This window comes from Sitophilus oryzae, unplaced genomic scaffold (genome assembly GCF_002938485.1).
Source record: "Sitophilus oryzae breed Bouriz unplaced genomic scaffold, Soryzae_2.0 scaffold_1576_pilon_pilon, whole genome shotgun sequence".
Taxonomy (NCBI): Eukaryota; Metazoa; Arthropoda; class Insecta; order Coleoptera; family Curculionidae; genus Sitophilus; species Sitophilus oryzae.
Window position 1 is genome coordinate 5357234 of NW_022146254.1, and position 27004 is coordinate 5384237.

The following is a 27004-nucleotide window of genomic DNA, read 5'->3' on the forward strand; positions in this document are numbered from 1 at the left end:
AAATAAAAATGACTTTTTAAGTCAAAAAAAGTCAAAGGACAAGTTATTCCAAAAAAGGACAGGTGGCAACCCTAGGTATTTCTGGAATGGAAATTTAATGGCAAATCTACAGCCTTAGTTTGAAAATATGTTCCGGCCACCTATGTTTACAAAAATGTCTAAAATGTGCTTTACCATTGCCTCCATATTCTGAAAAAAAATTGAAAGAAAAGTCACCAACCACAAACCTAATATAGAACTGTTTCGGAAGCCTGAGTCACCCTGTGAATATTTAAAAGTAACTGAAAGTTTATATAGAAGTAACTGAAAGTTTAAATTGAAAATCGACGTTGGAGCGATTTTCGAAAATCACCTAACGTTTCAACATAGGTATATGTGGAATATTAATTATATTATTATATTAGACCTTATAACAAAACTCATCTAACGAAAAAGTGTTAATGTAGTATATTAATATGGAGTATAAATTTTACTAATTTATTTACTTTTACTTTACTAATTAAATGCTTTCCAAAAAACGATACGCCACTGGCCATTAGAACAATCGAAATGCGCCTAGTTGCCGGGGTCGGAAATTTTACACTTCTCTGTCTCTTCTGTCCTTGTTTGACACATTGGAATGTTTGATACACTACCAACCAGTATTTATGAATGAGATGTTCGGTCTATCTTTATAATGTCTTTGGTCCCGATCAAGGTTTCCTGTCTGGTATCTCTTCAATCGATCCAGATGAACTACTTTCATCTTACTTCTAGGGCTGCGTTGAATCCGGTACACAACATCATTTATCCTCTTGATGACTGTATAAGGACCTTCCCATGCTGGAGTTAACTTTGGGGACCTTCCTTTCTTGCGCTGTGGGTTATATAACCATACCATATCGTCCTGTTGAAATCCCGTAGAATTAGCTCTGAGGTCGTAACGAGCTTTCATCCGGTCACTGGCTAGCGTAATCTTACTTCTCACGGCCTTATGAATTCCCAATAACCTTTCCTTCAGTTCATCCGCGTAGTCCTCTACGTTCGTGGTGCTGTCGTCTGGTGATCCGAACACCAAGTCACAAGGCAACCGTAATTCTCGACCAAATAAAATCTTCGATGGTGAAAGTCCGGTGGTGTTGTGAACTGCACTTCTATATGCCATTAGGAATAGTGGTATATGCTGATCCCAATCTCTTTGATGTTCATCCACCATTTTCGAGAGATGTTCTTCAATGGTCTTATTGAATCTCTCGACCATCCCATCAGACTGCGGATGTAAAGCTGTTGTCCTAGTCTTGTGAATACCAAGCAGATCACACATCTTCTGGAACAGTCTTGACTCGAAGTTCCTTCCTTGGTCAGTGTGAAGCTCTAAAGGAATTCCAAATCTACTGAAGACATTATGACTAATACTTCAGCTACAGTCGATGCTTCTTGGTTTGGAATGGCAAAAACTTCTGGCCATTTACTGAAATAATCCATCGCCACTAAAACGTACTTGTTGCCCTTGTGCGTTTCAGGGAATGGGCCTGCAATGTCAACAGCGATTCTTTCGAATGGCAGTCCAACGTTATATTGTTTCATTTTTCCCCTAGATCGAGTGCTTGGTCCTTGGCTGGCTGCACAAATTTTCATTGTCGACACCATTTCTTGACATCTTCGCAATAATCCACCCAGTAAAAACGATCTCTCAGCTTGCTCAAGGTCTTGTTTACCCCAAGATGGGCTCCAGTTTTACCACCGTGAATTTCTTCCAATACCTGGGTAACTTTCTTCCTTGGTACCAGTAACTGAGTTGTTACTGTCCTGCCATCCGCACTTTCCCACGTGCGCTTTAACAATCCATTCTCAATAACCAGTGAATTCCACTGAGCCCAGAGAGCTTTGAAAACTAGCCCTCTGTCCGCAATATCCTGCCACGGTGGTCTCTCGCCGTTACCTTCCTTGAGCCCTAGTATTGCTCCGATGTCTGGATCTTCCATTTGGTCTTTCCTCAACTGTGCCGTCGTCCACTGTTCATCAGCTCCAAGCTTAAAACTCCTTATCATGACAGTGCCTTCACGTTGTTCCGTTTTACAGCAGTGCTTACAATCGGTTTGACAGGGTCTTCTGGATAAACCGTCTGCGTTACCATGCATCTTCCCAGCACGATGTTGGATGGTAAAGTGATACTGCTGGAGCTTCTCGAGCCATCGTGCTATTTGACCTTCAGGTTGTTTCATCTCCATGAGCCACTTGAGAGCCGCATGATCTGTCCTAATTAAAAATTCTTGGCCGTACAGATATTTATGAAAATGATCAACTGCCTTCACAATTGCTAGCAGCTCCTTCCTTATGCGGCCGAAGACTTCTTCTAAATTTCGCAAATGCTCCTCAAAAGTTCTTCCCATAACCAATACATCGTCGACGTAAACCAAGCACGTTTTCCAAGTTAATCCTCTTAACACCACCTCCATGAGACGTTCGAAAGTGGCTGGAGCATTGCATAATCCAAACGGCATGACCTTGAATTGATATAGTCCGTTTCCTGTAGAAAAAGCCGTCTTTTCTTTGTCTTCCTCGTCCAGACCAACTTGCCAGTATCCACTCTTTAAGTCGAGAGTGGAGAACCAGCACGAACCTGCCAGTGTGGTTAACGTGTCGTCTATACGTGGCAGTGGGTAGCTGTCCTTCTTAGTGACGTCATTGAGCTTCCGATAGTCCACGCAGAATCGTGTACTACCATCTTTCTTCGTCACCAAAACAACAGGAGATGACCATGGACTCGATGATTCTTCGATAACTCCATCTTCTAGCATCTTATCTACCATTGTCTCCATTTCTTGTTGTTTGGAAAGGGGCACCCTTCTAGGACGTTGTCGAATAGGCTGGGCATGACCAGTTTTAATCCGGTGCTTCACAAAATCTGTTCTTCCACTGTTGTTCTTTTCAAAAATACTGCCATGCCTAAACAGGAACTCCTTAGCCTTCTGTTTCTCCTCAGATGTTAGGTGATCCCATGGCTGCTCTAGATGTTTTAGTGTTTCTTTGGATGTCATTTGTGTAACAGCTGACGGCACTGATCACATCGGGTTGACACTTCTTACAGGTTCGCAGATGGCTATCTTGTCACCTTTTTGAATCTTGACACAATTCGGGAAAACATTCGCAACTCTGATCGGTATATTCTTGTCGGTGTTCACCAATGATTTTCCTACTAAGTACCTATCTTGTTTCTTGTTGACACTTTGTACCAGTCCAACACAGCACCCAGCGATTTTCTCCACTTTACCGAATACGATCTTCTCGGTATTACCAGGTATCACCACAGTTTCCGCTGATCTTACATCCATTCTTCCTGGTCCCTCGTCTGGAGATAACATAAACTCTTCATTTCCGATATTCAGGATATTTCTCTGGTGATCGAACGAAAATCCATGTTGACGAATCACATCCATGCCCAAGATGAAGTCATCTTCAATATCTGCCACTAAACGCTATGCTGGAACTTCAAATTTCCTAACTTCAGTTCGACGATAGCCTCTCCCCGTACAACGGCCATTTCCCCGTAACTGTACGTAAACACACTCTTCTTCTCAGAGGCATCAGCTTCAATCCTTGCACTGAGTTAGCCCGCACCAACGATACCATAGCGCCAGTGTCCACTGTCATTCGGATTCCCTTTCCATTGACTTTCCGTCGATCACCAAGCTGTCAGCGGTTCTTCCTAGACTTCTAATGGAAAAAAATCCTGGGGCTCTGTTCTCCCAGTCAATACTTGCCCCTTAGTATTGACTGATTTTAGTTTTCCTGGTGCCTACGTTCTCTGGATGGTGAACAGGATCGCATTTGGACGCGGCAATCCCGTTTGATGTGGCCACTCCTGCCACATCTATAGCACCTTATGTCCTGGGATCTTCTATGGTTCTCTGTCTGGGTGTTGTTGCTACTCTTGTTCACTAGTAACTCACATAGTTTACTAAACATCTCCTCCAAACGTATGTGAGAACTTCCGGGCTGTTCCTCGACCGTTACCGATCTTATCTTCGGTCTAAGGATGGTGCTAAAAGCAGCTTCAATTTCCAGCGCCCTGACCAGTGCTTCGCTGCTGGTAGAAAATCGGGATATTTGCAGCGCCCTCTGTAACTCGTTGTCCCTCAGTCCGCTGATAAAACACTGGGCAGCGAGTTCCTCCCTAAATCCTTCCGGTGCTTCTGGATATGCCAGGTGTACCAGCCGACGTAAGTCTGCTTTGAATTCCTGCAGACTCTCTCCGGACCTCTGCAGGCGTGTCTTGATTTGGGCCTGGTAAAGTTGACGTCGATGTTGGTCGCCATATCTTCTGTCCAGTGCAGCGACCAAAGTTTGGTATTCCTGCTGTTGGGCTGCAGGAATAGTTTGCAACAGTTCCAGGGCAGGGCCACGCAGCGCGATGACAAGTGCCGCTGCTTTCTCATGGTCAGTCCATCCGTTGGCAGCGGCGGCTGCTTCAAACTGACGGTGGTACATTGTCCATGTCGTTTGTCCATCGTAGGTCGGGGCCTTAAGGTTCGCTGTTCCTTGAACGCCAGGTGTCTTTACTTGTACCTTGGTCTTCTGTAGGTCCATCTCCAATCTTTCTATCTTCTGCTGAAGGCGTTCCTCAAGATCTTCTACGGTTTCTTGAAGTTGATTTTCCTGCCGTTTTTCCAGGTCTTCAAAATTCTTCTGTAGTCGATATTCCTGATTTTCCAAAGTTTTCTTAAGACGGTCCTGATCTTCAAATTTTTCTTTCTGGCGACGCACTTCTAAATCTTCAACAATTTTCTCCAACCGTTCTTGTCTAATTCCTTGATTTTCTAAAATTTTCTGAATACGGTCCTGTTCTTCTTGTCTTTCTTTTTGACGTCGCTCCTCCAAACGAATTTCCAAATTACCCAGTATTTTCTCAAGCCGGTCCTGTTCTTGTTGACGTCGTAGTTTTTCCTCTTCCTTTTCTTTACGTAGTCTTTCTTGTTCTTCTGCCTTTTCTCTTTACCCAGTAATTTCCCAGTATTTTCTCAAATTACTAGTAATTTCCCAGTATTTTCTCAAAATTACCCAGTATTTTCTCAAGCCGGTCCTGTTCTTCTTGTTTTTCTTGTTGTCGTTGAACTTTCAAATCTTCGAAAATGTTCTCAAGCCGGTCCTGTTCTTGTTGACGTCGTAGTTTTTCCTCTTCCTTTTCTTTACGTAGTCTTTCTTGTTCTTCTGCCTTTTCTCTTCTCATATTCTCCATAAAATCGCCCAATAATTTGCTTACTTCCTCCATTTTCTTCGTTTGCTCCCTTGTACCAACCATAAAATACTCTAATTCGGTCTAAAAATCTTCCAATCCACTTAATTTCTTCTTAAAATCCTCTTGAATCGCACTTCCGACACCAATTGTTACGGATTCCGTGGGTCCACTATTTAAACTCACGATAAAATACTTAACGAATTTATTTGTTTCACTCTGTACACACAACTTATACTATTTATAACACAACTTATGCAACTACTATTACTCTAACGGTATTTCGCGGTATTATCAAACTTCAGACTATCTTCAGACTTCAAACTTCAAACTTCAAACTTTAAACTTCAAACTTCAAACTTCAAACTTCAAACTTCAAACTTCAAACTTCAAACTTCAAACTTCAAACTTCAAACTTCAAACTTCAAACTTCAAACTTCAAACTTCAAACTTCAAACTTCAAACTTCAAACTTTAAACTTTAAACTTGTCCAACTGTCAAAGCGCGGGCCTTATATACCCCCTGGCGGTTGTTTCTAGATTTTTCTAAAGAATTCTATAATTTTCTTTACTTTCTGGCGAATGCGCCAGGTTCCTCAATGCACGCCGCGACTTTTTAGCAGTTATGCAACCAGTAATACACCTTGACAATATTTTCAATCTAATAAATAATTTAATGATGTAAATAAGAGAAAATTTCTCACATGGGTGGTCAAATTCTATAGTTTTCATTATATCAAACAGCCTCTGAATGTTTTCTTCAGTGCAAAACTCATCAAAATTTAATATAAATAATTTTTCCAGACTGTAAATAAAATGAACAAATTTTTCCACTTTCATGATCAAAGGCTTTTAAATGGGTAAATAATTTCGAGTTATCCAGAGATTCGGATTCTTTTGTAAATTTTAGACAAATATCACGTTGATGTATTTGAAGACCCTTTTTAATGATGTAGTCAAACATAATTAAAGGCATTTTGAGTTGAAAACATTTCTCAGAGGCTGTTTGATATAATGAAAACTATAAAATTTGACCACCCATGTGAGAAATTTCCTCTTATTTACATCATTAAATGATTTATTAGATTCAAAATATTTGATGTATTAAAGTTTACAAATAAAGATTTATATAGTCGAAAAAAGTCCGATAGAACCAATAGAAAGGTAACTATTTTGTCACATTTTTTATTAAATTTTGTTAAATAAATTAATTTTTTATACTATAAATATCTTTTTTTTCCTTATAAATAAACACATTTGCATCCCATTTTAAATAAGATATACAAATTACCAAAACTTAGAAATAAGAGTTCAAAAGTTCAACAAAAATCCTACACGCGTTTTTAAAAAGAAACATATAACCACGCACTATGTCATTCCAGCAAGCGAATACGACACAGCATAGGTTTCCGGACTAAACGACTGGTGTATTTACACCACTCAATAGGCGTGTCGGGTTTGCCGAGCGGTTTCCGATGCAGTCGCTTTCTTTCGCATCTGTTATAGATAATTTGTGTCAGTGATATTAGAAGCCTATCTCAGTTATATTAAAAATGTTACAACCAGAAGGATTAATTTCTTGTACTTGATTTTTTAGAAAGGCAAGACTGCTATACCTATTTACTACATCCTTCATACCTATTTAGATCATTCTATGATAAGAATGTGTGACCGTTTATTTCTTGTCTTGGTACAAATCATATTACCAAGACAAGTTTCACAGTTAAAAGTTTTAATCTAATACTTTTTTATAAAAAAATACACACACCGGAAAAATCTAGGGATATCATTTTATTAAAGTTAAAAATAAATGTTTTGAATAAACAACCACATATTTGTAGGCCGATTCTTTCTACTTCGATTGAAACGAAGTAGTCACACTAGTTATTTCTAAATTTGAGATATTTGCAGAAGTGTTTGCGCATTTTTTCTCAAATGTATAAAAAGCACCTAGCATCAATTGTTCGAATTTAACCTGTACTGGCTATGTTTTTATGATAACTGGCCAGAATTCATTCAAATAACTCTGTTTAGTATTAAACGACATTATGGATCGTAGACATCTTAACAGAGACGAAATGCTAAGGGCCATGGATATGCTCAAATACGTTTAAAATAAAGTATACGGAGGGTACCGCTTAAATTACTGTCCCGATATTGAAGGATGGCTATAGAATTTCAATGCATTTCCTACATAAGTCTATCCTTGGTTTGTAGGAGGTTTGACTAAACAAGGATGAACCTATGTCTTGAACATTCGACTCGATTTTCTGTCCTCCTTCAATACTGGGACGTAAATCCTCTCATTGCTCTTATGGGGAGGCCGTCGTATATTTTATTTAAACGTATTTGGGTATGCTCGAAGCTGGAATGCGCCAAATCGACGTAGCTAGAGCATTAAATACAACGCAAAGTATGCGCAAAGTGTAATATCGCGATTAAGTGCACGCTACCGTGAAAGTGGTGATGTTGCTGAAAGGCACACAGGGCGACATCGCATTACTACCCCTCAGCAAGATCATTTTTTACAATTAAATGCTCGACGCCGACCGACTCTTACAGCACCAGAGCTTAGTTTAATTCTCCAGGAAACACATAATGTAACCGTTAGTTCTGACACTGTTCGCAATAAATTAAGGGAGGTCAACTTAAGAAGCAGACGCCCCTGGAGAGCTCAACCCTTAACGAGAGGAAATCGAGAGGTACGATATTTGTGGGCTCAAGATCATGTTCAGTGGTCGAATGAACAATGGGCCAATGTTCTCTTCACGGATGAGTCACCTTTTAGAATTCATCCGGATTCGAGAAAGCTTAGGGTATGGAGAGAAACGGGAAATCTTATTCTGTTGGATCATGTTCAGGAAGTGCACTCTTATCAAGGTGGAAGTGTTATGGTCTGGGGAGGAGTCCAGTTAGGCCGAAAAACCGATCTCGTTTTTCTTGAAAGGTTTCTAACAGGAATCACATATCGTGATTTAATTCTTGAGCCTGTCGTGTTACCATATGCCAATGATTTGGGAGAAACTTCATTCTCATGCATGACAATGCACGGCCTCATACAGCCAGAGTGGTAAGTGAGTTTATCAATGCTCATCAATTAAACATCTTACCCTGGCTGGCACAATCTCCTGACCTCAACCCCATCGAGCACGTATGGGACGCGGTCCAAAGAAGAATTTTGAGAATGGGTATGCCTCGTGAAACTCGTAGGGATGTGGTTCGGGCCGTGAATGCAGCGTGGCAGGCTGTACCTCAAGAAGAGATTGACAACCTGATCAGGAGCATGGAGAGACGATGTAGGGCTGTAATGAACAGTAGAGGAGGCTATACCCTTTATTAAGTAAAAATGGTTTTATCTTTTTTTTAATTCACAGTTTAGAATAAAAAAAATGTGTGTATTTTTTTGAGCTCAATAAAAATCAAGGTAAATTTGAAAAATTCGGTAAATTTCGCATTTTTAACTATTTGTTATTGTAAACTATTTGTTTATTTTAATTTTATTATATCAGAAATGCAAATAATAAAATTACTGACGATGTGTGTGTATTACAGTTCACTTGAGTATAGAAATTGGTTATTGAGACAGTGCCTTAATAGGTGTAGGATTGCTGTCTATCAATTGTCTATTGCTGTCGCATTTTCTTACACTTAGTACAAATAGACGGTATGCAAGCCAGCTGTAATCTTTTTTTATAAAATGCATTAGATAAAGCTTTTAACAGTCAAAATTTCAACTTGATTGTCCATTTGTCGCAGAACTAGTAGTCGTGGTGATTGTATAGGTACTCCAATAATAGTAATACGTTTGTACTATGTGTGAACAGAAGAAGGTAGACCTACACGAATACAGTGCACATACAATAACAGCTAAATGGCAAATGTATTTTGTGTTTATAATTTTTGGTCTAATAAAAAATGTCTTTGATATGTCATATTCAATTTTTTAAGAGTTCATTATTATTTTAAAATCATTAGAAATACTTAATGGATTCTATCAAACGTGTGGGTTATTGAACCATCCTCCACAACCTCTGCAACAGTTAATCGACTTCAAGTTGCTTGGAATAAGGGGCATAAGCAGACATCAACTGTGATGTGCATTCAGCTAACATCATCATCATTTTCAGCTTATTGTGTGTAGCCTCCCTCACATATTTAGATACTCTCTTTGTAGTTGGGCCCATTGTTGTCTATTGTTGGCTATCCAGGTCCAAGTTATTCCTGCTAATTTCCTAATATCATGGTCCCATCTTAGGTTCGGTCTTCTTCTAGGTCTCTTAATGCCTCGTGTGCACCATGCTGTAATTTTTGTGGTCCGTCTGTTGTCCGTCCTTCTTGCCAAGTGTCTTGCCCATTGCCACTTGAGGGATTTTATTCTGTGGATGACATCTATTACCTGGTTTTTTTGTCTTATCCACTTTATTTTGTTATAGTCTTCTTTGTTTATTTCCAGCATATTTCGTCTCATTAATCATTGAGCGTTGAGCGACCTGCAGTTTCCTTATAATGTCCGTTTTAAGTATCCAGGTTTCGCATGCATAGGTCATGACTGGTAGTACACATTGGTCGAATGTTTTTTTTTAGATAAAGTGGTTTTCTAGATTTGAATATGATTGAGTTTCTTCCATAAGTACTCCATGCTAAATTAATTCTTCTATTGATTTCTGGTAGTATAAATCCCAAACTGTGTATAATATATTCTACTATTTCCAGTGTTGTTTATTAGAATGTTTTTTCTGTCTACTTGTTCGTTGTACATTACTTTAGTTTTTGCTAAATTCATTTTGAGAACTACTTTATTCCTGGCTGTATTTAGTTCCTTAATTTGTGCTTGTTCCTTAATTTGTGCTTCAGGACTATTGACAATTAGGACAATATCATCAGCGAATCTTAGATGTTTAAGATATTTTCTATCTATTTTTAATCCTTAAAGATATTCTACATTCATTTGTAATCCTTTGCTGATCCAGTCCAGTTGGCGGAAGATTTCTTCTAGTGTTGCTGTAAACAGCTTTGGTGATATCGCATCTCCCTGTCATACTCCTTCGTCAGTTGGGAACTCTGGGTTTGTTTTTTGTATATCATTGCTCTTGCTTTGGCTTCTTTGTATATATTGGCGAGAGTTTCTATATAAGGCCTGTCGATACCTGGTTTCGCTAGGGTTTTTACTATTTTTTAATTTTATTATTTTTAAATAATTTATTATTGCTTTAGGATACATCGAGTCGAAAGCCTTTTCAAAGTTTATAAAGGCTATGACTAGTACAGTACGTCTGTCCGTTCTGTAGCTACGGGGTATCCGTGAGAGGGGAAACGATATTCTCTCAATGTTTTTCGTAAAAAATTAGACGACGCGTCCCATCAATAAAAATTCGACAAATTTGCAAGTAGCCAATAAAATGAGTGGGAGGAGCGATTTGCGGTGACGTACTCGTCAAGTCGACGTATAAAATATATTGTTGTTTATTTAAATGTTTTTTGTCCGCATTCCTTTCATAGACACAGATCCAGCAGACGCGTACTGTAGTTCAGTCATTGGGGATCAAAAAGGGGCCTGCTTGGAAAAAAGTCCGGAAGTTTGGAAACTTTGCAGGTTTATAGGTTTTTGGGTCCCTAAGTAAAATCCATAAAATGCACATTTCCAGACTTGCCGCCGGCGCCACCATCTTGCCAAGATGGCGCCCAAAATCGGTATTTTGTAAATATCTCGCAAATTTTGCGTTTTTCGCAAAAATTTGAAGAGAGCAAAATTGAAGAGAATAAAATTTCCTATAAAAAAGTTATATGAAAATTTTTGCTAAAGTCAACCGTTTAGGCACAAAATCCCTGGAAATTTTACAATTTTGCGTAAAGTATGATATTAGAATAAGTGGGAGGGGGGGTAAATCTCTGCGACCTTAGAGATCTATTGTGTCCCCCTTTCTTGAGTTATAACTCATCATGCAGTCCCAGGACTTCCTACGGAGACCCGTGTCCTTCACAGTCGAGGAGCTACGACCAGGGCCGGCGGAAGGGCCGGGCGCCACGACGGCTAACTAAAATATTCAAAAACAGTAACGAATGACCAGATCAATAATTAATCGGTACTATCAATTTCCACAATAAAATATTACTAATTACCACACACCACACCACATAGGGAAGAATATCTGACTAAACATTATAAACACTACTATATCCTAAACGTATCCTATTATAGTTTACTGAAATTATGCTCAAAAAATCCTTTGCATGAAAGCTTTGGGATAGTTTTAATTTCTTCCATTCTATATGTTTTTGGGTGCTCTATTTGAAACTGGGATTTGCGAATTCATTTTCGTGGAATAATCTTAAACAAAATAAAATAAAAAAATATAAATCTGATTTGTTCGTGGTATTTTACTTATAATTCAAAAGCTAGCAACTTTTTGTAAATATCCTTTCTTTCTATAATTCTTGTTTTTATAAATTTTCTCTAAACAAACTGTTTTGGGTCAAGAGCCAGCAAAATTGGCAATTATTGACTGCTCAAAATCGCTCTTTTTCTACTACCATTTTATTTGTTATTAATGGCTGATGTACCCTAAAATTATATGAAGTAAATATTCATTCGCAAGAAGCTGAAGAGGATCTTGATATCCTTATTATCCAAAAAAAGCTTATAAGTTTGCCTCATTAGTTAAATTAATTTATTAACAGTAGTGGGAAAATATATCATTTTTTTGTGATTTTGAGATTCCCAATTGAATATGTAATAATACACGGAAAATGGTAGCAGAATCGTAGAATTTTCTCATTAGAGCAAGACAAGGGAATGCATCTCAAACACTGGCTGAACCTCATTTTGAAGCCGACAAAACTGTATCTGATCATAAACTGATTCTGCACGAAATAATTGATTGTGAAAAAGAAAAGAAAATTTTCTTAAATTCATATAGAAAAATAATGCAACTGCTTGAAACTAAATACTAATATTTTCAAAGATCACTTATACCAGAACGAGCCTGCCGAAGTTGGAATTCTATTTCTCATAACTCCATATATCGGGTGCGTCTCAAAAGTGGCTCACCCCTCTAACTTATTTATTTTTTCAGAAAAAAAAAGGAAATTTGGTATGTTAGTATACGCATTCAATTCTTTTTGGTCACTTCTTCTTTCACCGGAAATTACTACAACTTTTGATTTTTAAATGGCACCCTCGGTATATTTCTACTTTATGACATATGTCATCTTTTGATATTTTCGATTAAAAATACGATTTTGGCATATTTTGGACCGGCCAGGACAAGGCACGAAAAACATTAGACGATCAAATCTATTTTTCGAAGCCTCGATCCTTGTTTAAAAATTAGTGTTTTTAACAGAGCCATGGCACTCTAGATTGAAATTTAAAATATAATGTTTTTAGAATGAAAATGTCAAAAGTTGACATATGATATGTCATTCTACTCAGAGTGTCATTTTCTATCGAATGAAGTAAAAATATACCGAGGTGTCCATTTAAAAATCAAAAGTTTTAGTCATTTCCGATGAAACAGGAAGTGGCCCCCAAAAACAATTGAATAGTCAATCCTAATTTATGTCATATACTAACATACCAAATTTAGTTTTTTATGTAAAAAAATAAAAAAGTTATAGGGTTGAGACAATTTCGATACGCACCCGGTATACAAAAAACAACAACCGCAGAGTAAGATTGAAAGAAGAGTAGAATTTTGAAGTATCTTTAAGTGAAAATTTATTATTAAAGTAGCATAAATATGCTTAGTTGTAGTTAAAGGATCGTATTGAAAAAAAAAGAGAATTATAATAACTATTAGGGGGGGGGGGCGCCAGATAGGGTACTCGGCCAGTCTCAATATTTGCCTTACGCCGGCCCTGGCTACGACCCAGGGGTGCAACTTTGTTCATGTTTCAAAACGATAGCAAAGTAATTTGTAGCTTGATGCACTATGTTCAGTAGCAACATCGATTTGTAGCGATATTCTGATTTCTCGCTTTGTGGCGAGGCGACAGTCTAGACACGTGTGCAAGAGTGTGATAGTGATACCATATTTTGCAGCATTTGAGCGACACTAGTTTTGCAATGAACATAGTATCGATCTGGTTTCGACATCGCTTCTAAACGATCGGTTGCTAACTTGAACAAAGTCGCACCCCAGGGCCGGGTAGACGAAACGAAACGGTAGCTTGTGTCGCCTGTTGGGTTTAGAGGTAGGAGGTAGGCTCCCGACCCTTGGAGGAGGTGGTAACTTGTATGCCACTTGCGGAGGATGGTCTCACGCAAGTGTCAGCCACCTCTCCTGTAGTTCTCTTTGGGTTTGGCCCCTTGGAACTTTCATTGTTATTGTTCCCCGTGTTGCAAGGGGGTTTCCCCACAGCTTCACCGGTGATGTTTTTATTACTATTATTACCAGATCTCATAGTGTTCCCATGAGTCGCTAGGGACAGACGGTCCACTTCTACAGAGCCCCGCATGTAGAAGTAAGGGGTAAAATACAATGGGGTGCCCCCCGGTGCCCCAAGGTTGAGGCTGTCCGTAGCCCCGCCCGGTATCGTTATATGTCTTGGTGCAATTCCCTGGCCACGACACTACAGTCAGGGACAAGACGATGAGTGAGATGCTTCTTAGACCAAGCCAAGTGCTAGGAGGGATTCACCCCAGCACCTGACCAGGAGCTTTCCCACCAACGACAAGGTCTTGCATCTCCTAGGGGAAGAAAGTATGATATACATAATAGTCGATTTTCCGAAATCAAATGTCGATTAGTATTCACTAAAACTAGTTAAAAATTAAGTTTCTTCAATTTTGCCATGAAACAGTGGCGTATCATTAATTCGCTCATTAATTTATGAATACTTAATTGTCGTGCTGGACAGCATTCATTGCGAATTTACCACCAGGTTCAGCATTGGTCTGGGTTGTACCAAAGATGCCGAAGAATGGGGTTGGAAGAAAACAAAAACAGGCATTACTCCAGTCACAACGTTGAAAGATCCAGCTCCAAAATCCCTATTGACGTTTTTATCCTGTAAATGCAAAACCAACAACTGTGGTAAACCCTGAGGATGCAGAAAAGCAGGATTAAAATCTTCAATGATTTGTGCATACTGCAATGGGAAATCCTGTGACAACGTCACTGAAGTGTCACTGAATGACGAATCCGTTGAAGAGGAGTTGGTAGATATCCTGCGGCTGAAGATGAAGAGTTGGACGTATTGAGAGACCACCCTGATGAGCCCAGCACAGCAGACACGATCGACTTTGACATCATTGAGCCAGATCCGTCGGGCTTGCACAGATAAGTTGAAGTTTTTAATTTACCTAGTGGAGTAGGCCTCCGGGGAGACCACGTTAAAATAAACGCGCCATGTACTTGACCTCTTGGCTCTTGGGTGGTGTGGAAACAAGTACACATTTTCAATAATTAAAATTATTATTCATAATTTAATGAGCGAATTAAAGATACGCCACTGTTGACACATGAAAAAATTGAAGAAACTAAACTAAAACTAGCTTTAGTGAAACCTAATCGACATTTGATTTCGGAAAATCGACTATACATAATATATCATATTTTACACAAAAGTGTAAAATTTCCAGTGATTTTGTGCCTAAACGGTTGACTTTAGCGAAAATTTTCATAAAATCTTTTTTATAGGAAATTTTACTCTCTTTAATTTTGCTCTCCTCAAATTTTTGCGAAAAACGCATAGTTTCCGAGATATTTACAAAATACCGATTTTGGGCGCCATCTTGGCAAGATGGTGGCGCCGGCGGCAAGTCTGGAAATGTGCATTTTATGGATTTTAGTTAGGGACCCCAAAACCTATAAACCTGCAAAGTTGCAAAACTTCCGGACTTTTTTCCAAGCAAAAATACCCAATGACAGAACTAAGTTCGTATTCTTTTGTTAGGCTGATAGTTTCCCTTAGTATATGTATGTTATCAATTGTGCTGAAGCCGGTTCCAAAGCTTACTTGTTCTCGTGGTTCTGCAGCGTCTAGCGTGTTTTGTATTCTGTTTTTGTGCATTGCCCCCACTACCCCGTTTCTGATGTCTTCTTTGTTGCCTTTCTTATGAATTAGAATTAAGTTGACGCTATTCCAGTTTTGGGGTATATGTTTTCTCCTTAAGACAGCTGGTGTATACATTTTCTAGGATTTTCCAAGTTCTCTTACCGGCGTACTTATTCTTTCGTTCCCTGCTGGTTTTTCATTTTTCATGTCTTTTCTACTTTTCCCACGAGAACTTTTGGGGCGTCGTGTTCTGGTAGGGACAGTCATTCTTCTTTATGTATGTTTTCTGGGGCTTTATATAGGTCGACGTAGAATTTTGTTACTAGGCTTATTATTTCGTTTTTGTCTGTCATTCTGATGTTATTTTGTGTTATGCATTCAGCTATACGGGTTATTATATAATTTCTTGCAAATTTTATGGTTCCATTCTTGATGTTCAGACTACCACATTGGCGAAAAACCAAGTTCAAGAAATTAACTATTCTGTGTGGAACACTTCCGTTGCTGAGTATCAGCATTATATACAGGGTGAGTTTCTTACGATGTTCTTTATGGGTATCTCGGAAACAACTGGAGATAGAGAGTCGGTTAAATGGGGAAAGAATTGCAGTTTTGTGGGGTCATAAATATACGCCTTTCAGATTTTTGAAAAAGTTCATGGCCTACTAGATATTTCGAAAAAAACAAATTTCGGCTATTTTAAAAATTGTTCCCAACTCCATTATAAGCTGTTTTAGACAAAAAGCTTTCAGATAAAAGTTGTAGATAATCATATCCTTAATGAGACTGTGCCCTCCGTTTTCTTCTAAAGCCTGTCATTTTTGACATATGACACAAACATATGTTTTTTTAAATGTAAACCATAGTTGGCCATGACTTCATAAAAAGCGCCATTTTTTAAGCTTTTCAGCGATATAAGCTAAAATATGTTCTCTTCGAAAAATTACTGAGTTATAGCCAGTTCTTATAATTTTTAAACAATTTCACTTAGTTAACCATGGAAACAAGTTTAATCGTCTTTGCTCTCGGAAATGTGAAATGTGAAGCTTTCACATCCAAACTTTGTAAATTAAAATAAGCAAAAATTTGTAAAAATGAATTTTATAAAATGCAGAAAAGCGTGTAGGATTATTGGTTCAACTTTTCTTGACCATATATTTTCGAGGATACATTAACCGGTGAATGTTACGTTTTTTAGAGAACGGGTTTCCAGACATGTTAGAAAAGTTACATTTAGTTATAGCCAATTCTGATCTTTCTTGATTAATTTCAATTGGATTGCATGGTATTCATATTCTATTATGATTTATAAAACTTGTAAGAATTATTACTAAACGGTTCTTTACAATTTACACTACACAAACTAAAACTTAAAAAATAATATCACTGCATACACTTTAAGTTATTTTAGAAAATCCGCCATTGTTGTGAGTTGCATCTTTTTAAAACTGAATTACTACCTATTCTCATAGAAGGACCGGTGGACTTAATTAAACTTCTCTCGTACCGCCACTTCGAGTGCCTCTCTTAATTCACAAATTCTTTTGTAAACCTTATTGTTAACCATACCGCATAAAAAGAATCTAAAATGGATAGGTCAGGTAATCGAGGAGGTCCATGCAATTGGTCCACCTCTTTCTATTCCTGAGTTTGCATAATTATGATGTAAATAATTTTTAACATTTCTTTCATTATGAGGTGGGGAGATCGTAATAAAAGTCATCTTGGTCAACCAAACCGCACTCTATTGATGCGGGAGTATCTACACGCTTTTCTTCATTTGAAAAATTCATATTTACAATTTTTGTTTATTTTAATTTACAAAATTTGGATGTGACAGCTTCACATCTCTGAGAGCAAAGACGATTAAACTTGTTTCCATGGCTAACTAAGTGAAATTGTTTAAAAATGATAAGAATTGGCTATAACTCTGTAATTTTTCGAAGAAAGCATATTATAGCTTATATCGCTGAAAAGCTTAAATAATGGCGCTTTTTATGAAGTCATGGCCTTTTTTATAGGTTTCCATTTAAAAAAAAACCATATGTTTGTGTCATATGTCAAAATTGACAGTCTTTAGAAGAAGACGGAGGGCACAGTCTCATAAAGGATGTGATTATCTACAACTTTTATCTGAAAACTTTTTGTCTAAAATAGCTTATAATGGAGTTAGGGACAATTTTGAAAATAGCCATAATTTTTTTTTTTTTTTAAATATCTAGTAAGCCATGAGCTTTTTCAAAAATCTGAAAGGCGCAGATTTATAACCCCACAAAACTGCAATTCTTTCCCCATTTAAGCGACTCTCTGTCTCCAGTAGTTTCCGAGATACCCATAGAGAACATCGTAAGAAACTCACCCGGTATATACATATTTACAGGTACACAGAAATATGCCTAACGCATTTAAGAAAGTTATCACATCTAGATGGTCAGAAAATTAACACCGACTTTTGGAATGAAAAGTTTAGCAATAAATTATCGGATGTCTATCAGAAAGCTTCGTATACAAGACTGAAACTGCTTATTCTAGAACAGGTAGATTTGGTTTTCATATAAGATCTACATAATAAAACATTAATTCACCACAATACACCAAAACACTTTTACTTTTGCACTGGATTCGCGTTTTGCTAATCACGTTAGCATCATCAGCAGATGATTTAAACTAAACTAAAAAAATATAACCATCTGCTGATGATGCTAACATGGGTAGCTAAACACGCGACTACTGCAAAAGTAAAAATGTTTTGGTGTATTATGGTGAATTAGTGTTTTATTATAAAGCTTCCAACCCTCAACTGTAATATAAGTATGCAGATCTAAAAAAAATTAGATCTGCTTACTAATTTAATTTTAACAATATATTTCTTTTTGTATTTAGATGAATAAACCTAGAATCTGGGATTGGTTGCAACCATACGATTGCCGTCCATTAGATGTTATTGTTTTGGTTGGCGTAGAAGGTTCTAAGCGAGCAGCACTAGCAAGACAATTCCAGAAAAAATATCCCCAGTATATTTTTATTAGTTATTTTTTTTATTTTTTATAGTTTAAGATCGTAAATTTTAGTTCATCAGAATTCACTCAATTTTAGTTTAGTTCAAGTATCAGAATTCCCAATTTTTAATTTATATTAGTTTTTGAATAAGGAAATTGTGCTATAGTCTGTCCAACGAACCAGGGAAGATTTCGATAGACGACTTCCAAAAAATTAGAGAGATTATTTGGAACCCTTTTCTAATAGTATGTCATAAAAAAATTTCTGCGGAAATTCATCCTTTTTGAGTTTTTCAACTTTGGGGCTACTTTCGTTTACTTGAAATCAGTTACGTAAGAAATATTTGTTTATTTAATATTTGGAAGCCTTTCTGAATAGTATGTCACAAATTTTTTTCTGTTGAAATGCATAATTTTCAGTTTTTCAACATTAGAATTGCTGAAATCAAGGCAACTTTGGTTTAGCTGAAATTAGTTATACTCGTAAGAAATATTTGTTCATTTAGTACTAGGAAGGGCCTTTCCAAATAGCAAGTCACGAAAGTTTTTTTGCGGAAATGCAGATGCATAATTTTTAGTTTTTCAACTTTTGAATAGCTGAAACCAGTTACATGAAAACACGTTTCTGTTTTTCATTCTAAAAACTTGCGGAAGTGCGCCATTTTTATTAATTGATAAATATAGAAAAATAGAGCAAGATTTGAAAAGTACTTGGCAATTGGAATTCGTAAACAGACGCGTTTTAGTGTACAGTGTGTTTTGATTGCTTTGGTTAGGTTTGTTTTGGTTTGTTGGTTGATTTTTGTTTATTTTCGTTTTTTTCTCGGTACTACATTGATGTCTAAATTACAGAATCTACTAAGTTAAGTTCATACCTACACAAGAAAAGTGTAAAGCGGGAACACGTTTTCATGTAACTGATTTCAGTTATTCTAAAGTCGGAAAAAAGAGAATGATGCACTTACGCAGAGAAATTTTCATGATTTTGTGTTTGGAGAGGCTTCTATATACTGGACGTTTTGTTGTTTTTTTTATAAGTGATTTCAAATTAAAAAAAACTTCACCCAATCCCAAAATGTCAATAATAAAAATAAGAAAAACTTTAAATACGCCATAATTCCAAAAATCCTATACGAATCCGTTTTTAACTTTTTCATAAGTTGTCAGACAACCGATATTTGTTTACGGAACTTTTAGTTTCACACAAAAATGTATCTTCTTCTTCTTTCTCAGTCTGGTTCCATCCAGTGTTCAGTAAAGGCCTCTTCTAGGTTTTTCCACGCTTCGCGATCTCTAGCCAATCTTATCTATTGTCTTCCCGCCACTGCTCTGACGTCATCGACCCATCTCTTTTTTGGTCGGCCCACACTTCTTGTTGCTCCCCTAGGTCTCCATAGAATGACTCTTTGGGGCCATCGATCTGGATCCTGTCTTCCACATGTCGGATCCATTGCCACTTCAGACTTGCCACTCTTTTAACAACATTTATTAGTTTTGTTTTTTGTGGTATGTGAGTATTCCGTATTTTTTGTGGTATGTGAGTATTCCGTATTTTTTCCTTCATGGTGACTCCTAACATGACTCTTTCCATGACTCTTTGTGCAACTCGTAGTTGTTCTGCATTTTTTCGGGTAATTGCCATAGCCTCTAAGCCATACGTAAGCACAGGTAGAATGCAGCTGTTGTAAGCCTTTTTTCTTTAGGTTGATGGGCACCTTTTTATCCTTGAAAATATCGCTCATATTTCCAAATGCTACCCATGCCAAATGGATCCTGCGTTTGATCTCCGTATTTTGGTTCTCTTTACTCAGCTTGATTTTATGACCTAATATATATTATACAGGGTGAGTTTCCTACGATGTTCTCTATGGGCATCTCGGAAACTGCTGGAGATAGAGAGTCGGTTAAATGGGGAAAGAATTGCAATTTTGTATGGTCATAAATATGCGCCTTTCAGATTTTTAAAAAAGTTCATGGCTTACTAGATATTTCGAAAAAAACAAATTTTGGCTATTTTAAAAATTGTCCCAATTCCATTATAATCTATTTTAGACAAAAAGTGTTCAGATAAAAGTTGTAGATAATCACATTCCTAATGAGATTGTGTTCTCCGATTTTTTCTAAAGCCTGTCATTTTTGACATATGACACAAACATATGTTTTTTAAATGGAAACCATAGTTGGCCATGACTTCATAAAAAGCGTCATTTTTTAAGCTTTTCAGCGATATAAGCTATAATATGTTTCTTTTACAAAATTACTGAGTTATAGCCAATTCTTATCTTTCTTGACTAATTTCACTTAGTTAGCCATGGAAACAAGTTCAATCGTCGTTGCTCTCAGAAACGTGAAATTGTCATATCCAATCTTTGTAAATTAAAATAAACAAAAATTGTAAATATTTTTTTTTAAATGAAGAAAAGCGTGTAGGATTATTTGTTCAACTTTTCTTGACCATACAAGATATGTTGACCAGTGAAAGTTACTTACGTTTTTTAGAGAACGGTTTCCAATGGTGTTCTAATTTTGTTATGACTTATAACTTATAAAAAGACAAAATATTTTATTAAACAGCTCTTTACAATTTACATTGCACAAACTAAAAGTTAAAAAAATTATCAATACATACACTTTAAGTTAATTTAGGAAATGTTCAAAAAATCCGCAATTGTTTTGAGTACATAAATGCATCTTTTTAAAACTGAATTTCTAGCTATTGTCACAGAACGACCGGTCGACTTAATTAAACATCTCCTGTTTCGCCTCTTCGAGTGCCTCTCATGAGTTCATAAGTCCTTTAGTAAACCTTGTTGTTAACCATACTGTGACCATACCGTATAAAAAAATCTAAAATGGATAGGTCAGGTGACCGAGGACGCCGAGGAGACCCATGCAATTGGTCCACCTCTTTCTATCCCTGAGTCTACATAATTATGATAATGAAATAATTTTTAACATTTCTTACAATGTGGGAGAGGGGTTTGGTGTGTCATAATGAAAGTCATGTTGGAACCACTCTATTAATGCGCGAGTATCTAAATTTAAGTTTTCTAACATGTCTTGAAAACCGTTCTCTAAAAAACTAAGTAACGTTCACCGGTCAACGTACCCTCGAAACTGTATGGCCAAGAAAAGTTGAACCAATAATCCTACACGCTTTTATTCATTTGAAAAACTCGTATTTACAATTTTTGTTTATTTTAATTTACAAAGATTGGATGTGACAATTTCACATTTGTGAGAGCAACGACGATTGAACTTCTTTCCGTGGCTAACTAAGTGAAATTAGTCAAGAAAGATAAGAATTGGCTATAACTCAGTAATTTTGTGAAAGAAACATATTATAGCTTATATCGCTGAAAAGCTAAAATGACGCTATTTATGACGTCATGGCCAACTATGGTTTCCATTTAAAAAAACATATGTTTGTGTCATGTGTCAAAAATGACAGGCTTTAGAAAAAATCGGAGAACACAATCTCATTAGGAATGTGATTATCTACAACTTTTATCTGAACACTTTTTGTCTAAAATAGATTATAATGGAATTAGGGACAATTTTTAAAATAGCCAAAATTTGTTTTTTTCGAAATATCTAGTAAGCCATGAACTTTTTTGAAAATCTGAAAGGTGCATATTTATGATCCCACAAAACTGCAATTCTTTCCCCATTTAACTGACTCTCTATCTCCAGTAGTTTCCGAGATACCCATCCTAGGAAACACTCTGTATAATGTGTCTTGGGAGATAATTATGTTTTCGAAGGCAAATTTCCTGGTAATTTATTTATAATTTAAGAATTAAAGAGGTTGTACTGTTTAGTTTTGTATGGTATAGTGACTTATTTTTACTACTACTCTGTGTTATTACCTATATATTATGATTATTTCAGAGTGGCTATAGGGATTCCTTACACCACTAGAGAGAAACACGAGAACGAGATTGAAGGGGAGCATTATTATTATATCGACGATAAAACATTTTCGACAATGCTGAAGGAAGGGCAGTTCTTATTGTTTGAACAAGTTTATGGAGCATCTTACGGATTCAGTTAGTATTTTTTATACTTTTTTACAATGTTTTTGATCAACTCTAATAGATATCGATATACAAGGTGGCGCCTCTCATACGCCGCGGAAGCTCCAAGGAGAGTGGTAGTTTATATCGAAATGAAATTTTGGCAGCATATGTAGGTTAACTGAAAGCATTCTATACAAATATATAGAATTATACAGGGTGTCCCCAAAAAAAGTTACACATCAAAGTTGTGTTCTTTTCTAATGGAACACCCTATATATTAATTGATTTTCGGATTCTAGTAAAAAAATAAAGGCGAGTTTCATTAAAGTATATGACTAAAACGTATAGTTTTTGAAATACATTCACCGGCACGACAAATGGGCACTTTAAAACTTTGATGCATTTTAAAGTTTAATATATTTTGTTATAGTGGGCCGATTTTGATTATTTTTTAATCAGTATGTGCCAAATTATTGGGATTTTTAATATCTCTTTCTAAATTAAAAATGAAACTCCCCATTTGTTAATTATACGAGGGAAAACAAAACGTTGATATTTTGATGAAAGTTTGGAACACCCTGTGGAATATGTTAAAACAGCAAGAAATTTAAAAATTATTTTATCATCTAGATACATCTTTTATCGATAGTTTGATTTTTAGTTCATCTCATTAGCTTTATTTTTGTTGGAGATATTCACTTTTGAAGAAGACACTAACATTTTTTCGTAATTTTTACATAAGACCATGCCTTTGCTTTTGGTCTTAGTCAACAGATCCAGTAAGATCTGATCCCGAAGCAGGCCTTCTTGAAATAAGATTTGCTTTATTTAGTCTTCTTCTTATAGTCCGTTAGTTAATATGTACGTTCCTTAGGGGCAATTCATTATAAATTTGAAAAGCGGTTTCTTAGCTATTTATTCTGTTAATAAGTGGATCGTCTCGATTAGAAGTTCTCATACGAAGGTTCCTGGACGTCTAGATTGACGTCCTCATGGACGTGGTCATAATTCAAAAACCACTTAGTATACTCTATAGTATTAAGGTATTTTTAGAACCGGAAGTTTATAGCAAATTCACTGAACTAAACAAATATAAAGCTAAAACTTAAGTGTACAAATATATTTGTCTCGCCCTGTATATCTGTAAAAAATATTTTTGAAATGTGAACTACCATTAAACACATATTTTGTAAAAGGTTAGGAGTGAAAATCTCAAATAGGAATCCTGATACTTTTTCGTAACACGGAGCCATCTTGTATGTATGCATTTGTCGTGTGTTTATTTAAATACTAAAGTGAAAGCAACGGATTTAAATGGGTAAACTTTGTGATATATCTTATTAGCAACATAATGCAAAAATTTTTCTAAAAATTCGTTCATAGTAAATGAATTCCGAGGTTTGTATCCAATAAAGGCTTAAAGCACTCCACTATAGTGTTTTTTTAAGTAGGGTAGAAGCACCATTTGTGGCCATTGACCCTGTTGTAGCCACTTCTTTAAAAAATCTTAAAAATTAAGCTTTTTCGCGCCATTGTGACAACCGTGCATCTATAGTTTTCTAAATGGATATATCCTGCGCCATATCCAATAGAAAATATTCAAATTTGGTGTAAAAGTCGGCCGTTAGACCAAAAAGTAGTACCACATATTTACTAGATGCTGTTTTCTTAACCCATTTCTTAAGGATAGCTAGGTAAGTAGAACTCAAATTATTAACAATAATCTGTATTGGGGTTTAATTTTCCATGATTTTTATAAATATTATACATCTGGCAACTATTTTCTTAATTTATCATATTTAAATAATTAATATTTAGGAATTGTTTCTGTGGCCACAAAAGGTGTAATAAAATTTTAATTCTGTTCTACTTGTAGCCTTATGGCCAAAAATAGTGCAATCGAAATCTAGTTGTGGCCACATATTATTTAGCTTTATAATGTAAGTGCAAACGACGGACAACATAATATGAAGAACATCTTATTTGTTATTATTCAGATTTTAATAAATGCTGAATAATAGGACCTAAATATAGTAATATCCTAAATACAATAATTATCGGCCAAGATTACCAATCTGAACCTATACCGTCATCAAGTTTTCCTTCAGATGAGAAAACGAATATAGAAAATAATATAGATATAGAACTAAATGGAATAAATATGAACGAATGCAATGAAAATAAAAATTATGAGAATTCAGAGGAAGATGATTCAGGACCAAACCATGCAGGAAAAGAAGACTAGAAATAATTATGAACCTAAGGATGATGCCCGGGAAGATGTTAATCTTTAAAAAGAAAGAGGCTACATCTACCATCAGTCGTTACTTATGATAAGTGGATTGAATTAATGAAGGGAAAGGAGAAAAAAAAAACAAACTGGCAATGAAAACTCTACAAAAAAGAAAACAACTAAAATAAAATTTAAAGAAAATAAAAAGATCTTCCTAGTAGAAATTAAAAACAGAAACCAACGCAACGCCAGCTTAAACTTCTGTGGCATCTGCTGAATTAAATATAGGAAATTTTATTATTTTAAAGTAGGGGAATCAGTTGAATCCAGGGAATATATTACAAATTGGAAATAATGAATATTATAGCTGCGAAATGGTCCAAATCTGCGGCAATTGGAAGTAAAAATGACTTGTTTTGGTACAAACTGAGTGATATAACAATGAAAATTGAGGAATCTAAAAAATTCAGTCAATTCAAGAAGTGTATATGTGGAACAAGTATATGTGTATATGAACTAACAAATATTCAAGAATATTCTGATAAATTAATGTACTTTGCTTATTATTGTTCCTTAAATTAGTATTAATATGTACCTAATTTTTATTAAACATTTGTATAACATAGCCAAAAAACAAAATAAGATATTAGGTATCACTTCATTTGTTTTAAGAATTATAGGATTAAACATTCATGTTCTTTTTTATTAAAAATATAAACAATTACCAAATATCTCTTTTTGTCTTTTTTAAAGAAATTAATAAATAAAATAATATTATTTGCTTAGTTATCTGCAAAATTCAATATAGAGAATATTTTTGCAAGAATGTGGCCACAAATGGTAGTAAATGTGGCCACATTTGGCACAAGGTGGCCACAAATGGGAAAAATCGTATGTTTTCATAAAATGCCTATTTTCTGTTTATTAAGAATACAGATCTTTACAATAAAAGCAGACTTTGAAAGAAAAATGTTTGGAGAAGCACCAAAAATTTTGTTTTATCTCCAAAATTAACTACAAATATTTTTTCTGATAAGTCAAACTCTAAAAATCCCTTAACCTGGCCACAACCGGTGCTTCTACCCTATTATAATATAATAGGTATATCGACAACCTTATAAAACATTATAGTGGTGAAGAGTATGAATATATAGATAATGATATTACTATGTAACCACCTTTAAAAATAATCTATGCTGTATCTTAAGCCTTGTTGATCGACCATGTAAAATGTACTACAGTACTACTTGTATCAAATACACTTGGAGGCAGTTTGGATTTACCAACTGATTTAAAATCCTAAGTGTATTTGATCCAAGTACACCTTGACCGTGTCAACTACGCTTTAGTGAATATATTACGAGTGAGGGTCCAGATTTACAAATAATATATCTAATTTTCAATCAAATATCTATGAACCCAGAGTATGAGTACATAATTAAATTTTAGTTTTCTTAAGGGGACAGTAATTCTCGACAATAATTAAAGACCTTGACTTCTCATAATCCATTGTTCACAATTAAATTAAAAACAAAAAAGTGGCGAGACTAGTTTCTGGACGGATAAAGTCCATTGTCAGGTCAGTCACTTAAAACCGAGCAAAGTTAACCTACAAGAACCATTGAAAATATTTTAAGGAAATGCTTTTATATATTTTGTAAAAGAGTAACGATTTTTAGGAAACATAAAACTAAAGTAACAGAAAATTCAGAACTATGCAGAGACATATACTCGGTTTTTTTTTCTCAGGTAAGATTTCGACAGACGATGACAGAAAAAAAGCAGATGACTTCCATACCAATCCATTTATTTCACTAAAAAAAGTTTCTAATATTTTTTAAGTTAACTATGGATGGGTTTATAAATAAATACGCCAAGCGTCGTCTCTTGTTGTTTTTAACCAGTTTTATTGGTTTATTTCAAAAATGACAGATCATATTTCAGTATTATTGGTTTGACACAACGATGAACGACAAACGGACGCCTGTGCGTATGAACCCGACTTATGATTTTTGAGAGTTGTCAAACTCTTGCCAATTATAGGTTATAATTTTGTGTCAAATTATTGTCAAATAGGAATGATAAATATTTTGCATTTTGTATTTTGGACTGTGTTGTTACTTGTGTTTCGTGTTTTTTAAAATTAAGTGGAGGAAAACTCGAGAGAATATTAAGTGTTGACCCAGACCATAGTTTACAGTTAATATTCGTGCACAGAGACCGCCAGAGACACACTTTGCTAGAGACTATGGCCAGAGAGTTGTATTAGCTACAAATAAAGTTGTATACCATCTCGTATATGCTACCAAAAACTGGAGTATCTGTAAAATAAACCAAACATCACACGATAGGTAAATAACAAGAACGGTAAATTAATAAAATTGCTCATCCTCATAAGACATACGTTCGCCTCTTCCCGCGCTTCAGCTGACAGTTGTGACGTCATTGTAGTTCTTGTCATGATAGTGTGTATTATTAGTTGCCTATGGCTGAGAAATTTTGAGTTAATTATTTTGTTAATTTTAAAAGTGAAAAAGGTG

At 35.8% G+C, this 27004-nt stretch overlaps 1 protein-coding gene across 1 annotated transcript in view; it reads left to right on the top strand.

The window, feature by feature from the left end:
• Positions 1–27004, top strand: part of LOC115879382 (leucine-rich repeat and guanylate kinase domain-containing protein-like) — an 83705-nt gene that overhangs the window by 26402 nt on the left and 30299 nt on the right. The window contains exons 6-8 of the mRNA XM_030896171.1: positions 17594–17750; positions 18097–18227; positions 22104–22261. Of these exons, the coding sequence (XP_030752031.1) occupies positions 17594–17750; positions 18097–18227; positions 22104–22261 (446 nt within the window). The remainder of the gene's footprint in view (positions 1–17593; positions 17751–18096; positions 18228–22103; positions 22262–27004) is intronic.